Source organism: Vanessa tameamea, chromosome 25 (genome assembly GCF_037043105.1).
Source record: "Vanessa tameamea isolate UH-Manoa-2023 chromosome 25, ilVanTame1 primary haplotype, whole genome shotgun sequence".
NCBI classification, from domain to species: Eukaryota; Metazoa; Arthropoda; class Insecta; order Lepidoptera; family Nymphalidae; genus Vanessa; species Vanessa tameamea.
Genome location: NC_087333.1, coordinates 2,697,787 through 2,703,786, shown reverse-complemented (window position 1 = coordinate 2,703,786; position 6,000 = coordinate 2,697,787). Strand labels below are relative to the sequence as shown.

Sequence of the window (6,000 nt, the reverse complement as noted above, 5' to 3'; positions counted from 1 at the left end):
ATACTTTGTGTTTTAGTATCATTTAATTCTTCTATTTCACTCATAATCTACTTTTTACAGCCATCGTCACAACAGTTTGCTCTCATAAGCTGTTTATATTTTAATTTAATAATACAAAAATTAAAGACTCCATAGCGTTGCTAACGGTACTTATTCGTCGGCGCTTGTCATCAAACGACACCCTGTTTCAAAAAATACTATCCTCTCAACTAAAATTAGTATTTGAAACGGATAAAAAGAATTATGCAAAAAATCTAAATCGAAAATTTGTCACATGACTAGTAAAATGATATCCAAGCATGAATCTTCAGATATGAATTCAAAGCATTATAATTCACTTAAAATATGCAAATAGTAATTTAAAAAAAGCTATGTTTTGAAAATTACTGCCACCTAGGGATAAAAATAAAGAAATATAACGCAGAGAACTGTTAAACAATCACTCAGATGGTACAAGTCTTTTTATGTAGATGGCGCTACAAAACATGGATATTTTTATGTTAATATTACAACTTTGTTATTTTAATTTTTAATTGTATTTAATAAAAAACCCACAATTATTTTCTATAAATATGTAATATTTATCAATAATTAAAAATATACAATAATGTTAACAAGATAATGGCAGCACAAAACTGACGCGTGTCAGCTAGCGCTTGCGCGATAGATAATAGAAAATTTCCTCAAGTGACGTACCGACGCGACGTGTTGACGTTTTTTGTAATTTTGCTTCGCTGGTCGTCTGGATATTTCACTTTTACATACGTGTCAAGTGAGCTTGTGCGTGTTTGGCTTTAGAGCCTTTAATTTTAAGACAATTGTAAGTATATTTAAATTATTAATACCAATCTTATGTTTAACGAAAGGAGCGTTAAAGCGATATTTCAAATAATTGCTAATTCTGCATATCAAATTGAAAACATAATATTTACGTTATGAAAAATCTAGAACGTATTCTCGATATGTGCTTGCCTAATCTACTGTTTAATTAACTTATAAACTACGGCACAAATCCAATACATATGTTCGTAAACTACATTAAATGAAGACTTGTAGGTAATAGTTTTACTTCATGCCTGGTTTATTACCTGCATAGTTAACAGCTGTGTACGTTGAGTACGTAGTATTTGTTTAAGAGATTTAAGGTAATATTTCGACAATCTATGTAAATTCGAAAAACTTGAAGTAACATTGATTGTCGAACTATCATCTATTTATATAATTTATCTTATTGATTACCTATTAGCCAAGGCTGATGATATTATTTTGTTTGTTTGTGTATCCCTTAAAGCAATAAGGACAAATAATATTTGTGGACAGTTACAATTAACTATCAATATTTGAAATAATATAAAATTTTAAAGAACTTCTGTATTTTTATTATCAATTGTAATTTTATTGCGAATTTAAATTAAGAATGCAAAAGGAATTAATAACATTAAATTATGGATGCTTTAATAGTGTTGTGTAGTAATAATATAATTGAAAACATTTAATAATTGCCATATTTTTGTTAATTATATAATTATAAGTAAGTATAAGTAAAGTAACAGGTTGAAAATGACCCACAGCTGGTCTAAGGCATCCCCTGGAGTAGGAAATTAGGAGCTTATTCTACCATATTGCTCCAATGTTGGTTTTAGTTAAATTATTTGTGTCATACCTACAAATGAACCAATAAATAAACATTAAATCTATATTTCTTTCAGGACGAATATCACTGATTTATTTAGAACAATGGCACCCAAACAGAGAATGCGTATCGCCAACGAAATCGCCAGCAAAAACATCACAATGAGGGGCAATGTTCCAAAAACCACAAAGGTAAACTTATCTTTAATTACATCATGTAAAATATTACTTTTTAGTTGTGCCTTAAGATCGGTTTGTAGGTTTTAGGTATAGAAAAGTAACCAGCTTGGTACCAAATTACATTAAATTTGGTCAAGTTGTTTAGCTGTTTTATAAATTATAACAGACGAACAGACAGACAGAGTTACTTTTGCATTTATAATATTAGTATGACATTCACTTTCAAAATACTTCACTTGTTCGATGTTATTTATATTAATCTTATTTCCTTTCCTTAATATAATAATATTAAACGGAAATAACTATTAACATAAATTTTAAATAAATTCATTTCTATAAGTAATTACAATGATATATGTACCTGGAACCTATTATTGTTACGCATGTTAACAGCATGAACTAACTTGAAATCCAAGGTTATGATAATATTGGTATTGAATTTGCACATGTATTTAATTAGGTGGTCATTAAAATAATTTCTAATTATTCTGTCATTAATATATTTCTTCTGCTTTAATGAGCTGTGACTTACTAGTATTTAACTAATAGATTCCTGTTTAAATAATGCTATATATTTTGTAAAAAGGCATAACATCATTTTCATTTATGTTTATGTGACTGATTTTTTATTAATTATTTAAAAAATTAAAAATATTTTCTTTATTGTAGATAACCAATCAATCTTTGTCTTATCATTGATAGCAAAACTCCATCATAATTAGTATTAGTAGGTATGATAACTATAAATTTAGGTAAAAACAAAGTACATTGAAGATTAATTGTATTTGTAGTGATTGTTGTTGAAGTAAAAGTAAATTGAAATATACATAACAGCAAAAATGTGTAAATAATCCATTGTTTTTTGTTAGTTTTTAACATGGAATCGTTCTAACAGTTTTAATTAAAAATTGTTTTTTTTTTTTATTTCAGGAAAAGGAAGATCAATATCCAGTAGCACCATGGCTTCTAGCTCTCTTCATATTCGTAGTCTGTGGTTCTGCTGTCTTCCAAATCATACAGTCCATACGACTGGCTTAAACCCTCTGTGATTTCCTTCCCGACTGATAATTTTAGTAACCTAAGAAATTGTGGCATACTATAAACAGTTTTAAACAATGAAGTTAGAATGTAAATATGTTTTAAATATAATGCTTTCACATTTGTTTTACCACATTACTGTTTCATCGATCGTGAGTCTACAATTGTCACCTAGAGCCACAATTTCTACAAAACACCACAACTCCTTGTAATAATTAAATATTTTGTATGACGAAGTGTTTAAGCTTACAAGGTGACTGCGCATTTTCCCTATGTAGCTTTCATAGTTGCATCTAATTGTGTTTAGTCTAAGCGCAGATTTAAATATAATCTCAAAAACATTTAAATGTACTATATTCTTGTATAGTGTAAATTTAATTAGGCTAGATTCATACTTGGCAATTTTTTTTGAATAAAGTTTTAGCCATGCAAGAGAAAACCTTAATCAAAAATTTACCGTTGGCAAGTACATTATTTTTGAAGGTTTTGTTTGTGCTTAAGTTGAACATAAGAAATTGCTCAGTATGTTTCTAGCCTTAATATTAAGATGTAACCAAGCATTTCGATATATTAATGAAATTATTTTTCCATTCCTGAATGATTTTATATAAGACCAATTTATGAAAGACGCACAACATCATAAATTTGTTTAGCAAAATTATGTTTTAGTGATTTTTTTTTTGTATAATATTAGTAAATTTTATTTTATTCCGCGCCACCGTTATGAAATTATTTGTCGGTTCTATTTTTAATTTTAAATGTAATTTATTTGTTTAAATACAGTATATTTGTCAATGTGTTTTTTTTTTAATTAAAAATAAATACTGATGTGTCTATAAATTGAAACATGCCTAATATTGAATTATTCCCACCTAATATGACATTAAGAACGTCAATGACTAAAATAAAATTAATTCTGATTAAAAAAACTCATTTGTACTAAAAGTTTATACGGAAATGCTTAAAAGTCTTTACTTTACCTAATCAGTTAATTTTGGAATCTGTGTAGATATCAAAAAGGGTACGTTTTAATTAAAATTAATTTGATTTACGAAGAATAACGAAACCCTTCGTGTGCCACGTTAGTTGATATTGTTTTTGATTTTATATTCGAAGATTAAATATATTCAATAAAGAGAACATCGTTAAAATCGTTTCAACAACAAAGACGTAGTATGTAACTGTGATTTAATGTCAGAATGACAGATTTCAAATTGGCAATTGAAGAAAAATATCGTTCGTGACGTCGGACTTTCGAAAATAACTTTTTGTCACACTGCATTTGATAATAAAGTTAGCAATCGCAACGATTAGGTACGGCTTGTGAAAATAGCTTTCATAATAATAATCAGCAATTTCCAACGGTACTTGGTTAATACTCGAGCTGAAATTAATAATTATGTTAATAATAATGAATATTTGAATGATTTCATTTATTGTTACCATATTGTATCTGAGATCGGAAATAGGTTAGGTTATAGGCCTGCCAATAGATAATCGTCAATGAATATTACTTATTAAACTAATATAATAAATATTAATCAGTTATTTATATAACTATACAATTAAGAATTAATTATTATAATTAATTAATTATTAATTAATTAATTATTATATTAATTAATTAATTATTATAAGCAGAGATCGTGTTGTGAAGGTCGCTGTAAGCGATGAGGCTGAGCTGATAATGCGCCTTTAAACGCCCTATTGTTGAGTAGGCAAAGGCAAGGCAAACCCAGGCAAGCACCACTGAATTTTCAAGTGCTTAATTTGTGTTTATAATTCATCTCGTGCTCGATGGTGAAGGAAAACATCGTAAGGAAACCTGCATGTGTCTAATTTCAACGAAAGTCTGCCACATGTCTATCCACCGTATCCAGCGTGGTGGAATATGCTCCAAACCTTCTCAAAAGGAGGTCTTAGCCCAGCAGTGGGAAATTTACTGGCTGTTAATGTAAAAAAATGTTATATTGTTGAGTAGAAGCATGAGGCTTGTTTTTATGATGATCGCCTCGTCGATGATGGTCAAGTGTTACACCACGGCAGATGTTCCAGAAGGTCTCTTTCAAATACTATTTGAGGTGATAGGGAATCACCAGAACTCTGCTTGCAGACGATCACTTGACGATTACTTTTAAATTTGTGTTTGTTACTGTATTAACCTTATAAGACTACAAACCACATCGTATTTTTTTCAAACGTCAAACTACTGATGTCAAAAAGAGAGCAACATACAAAGTTACAACATCTATTAGAAAGGCCGCAAATGAATATTTTAGGTCTCAAGTCTTAAAATAAAACGATTATCTATTTATATTCATTTATTTATCTTCAAAGCATCTCTTAAACAGCAATTTTACATTTCGTTTTCGAGTGCGTCAAACCTGAAATCAATGCTATATTACACAATATATTAACCTATATGGTACAAACAATTTACAATAAGTATATAATATAATAATTGTCATGTGATATGTGATACTTAGAAATAAAGCCCAACTATACATTAAGGAGTACAATTCAAGTTGGTTTTAAAAAAATTATAATGAAACCGGATTGTTTTTTGACTCACAAATTTTTAAAGAAATCGTTTATATTTTTAATCTATATATATCTATAACAATACAATAAAAACCAAATATATCTTTTTTAAAATCGAAAAATTAAGTAATAGTAATTGATTTGGAAATTTAATAGTCAATTTAAACATAGTTTCAATTATTCAATACAACTCTTACACGAGAATATAATAAGGGCTATATTTCTATAAAATGTTTAAGGCTTAATTAAATAAGATAATAACTAAATTGAGCACCTATTGTAGCACCGATTTTTGTCAAAATTATATTTGATCTTTATAACAAGGTAATAAAAATATTGTCTATGGATGAATTTATTATTTTAAGAATAATAAAAAAAAAACTAACGGCATCGAGGGACACTGAATAATATGATGCTGGGTGCTTACAATTTTTATGTAATTGGATAAATACAAACACTATTATCGAAGTCATTTATGTCATTAATAGTGTTTATTTATGTCTACTAATGAACATCAGGTGTGGAATATTCAGACGCTTATAATACGTAGTTTAAAGGTACCAAATATAAAAAAAATATGGGAACCTTATATCGCCTCATTCTTTTTAT

At 28.1% G+C, this 6,000-nt stretch overlaps 1 protein-coding gene across 1 annotated transcript; it reads left to right on the top strand.

Annotated features, from left to right (window-relative positions):
• Positions 1-661: 661 nt before the first annotated feature.
• LOC113403498 (stress-associated endoplasmic reticulum protein 2) lies at positions 662-3,645 on the top strand. The gene is made up of 3 exons (XM_026644074.2): positions 662-820; positions 1,710-1,824; positions 2,743-3,645. Exons 2-3 carry the CDS (start codon positions 1,738-1,740, stop codon positions 2,848-2,850), a joined length of 195 nt encoding a protein of 64 aa, XP_026499859.1. The 5' UTR covers positions 662-820; positions 1,710-1,737; the 3' UTR covers positions 2,851-3,645.
• The last annotated feature ends 2,355 nt before the right edge of the window (positions 3,646-6,000 follow it).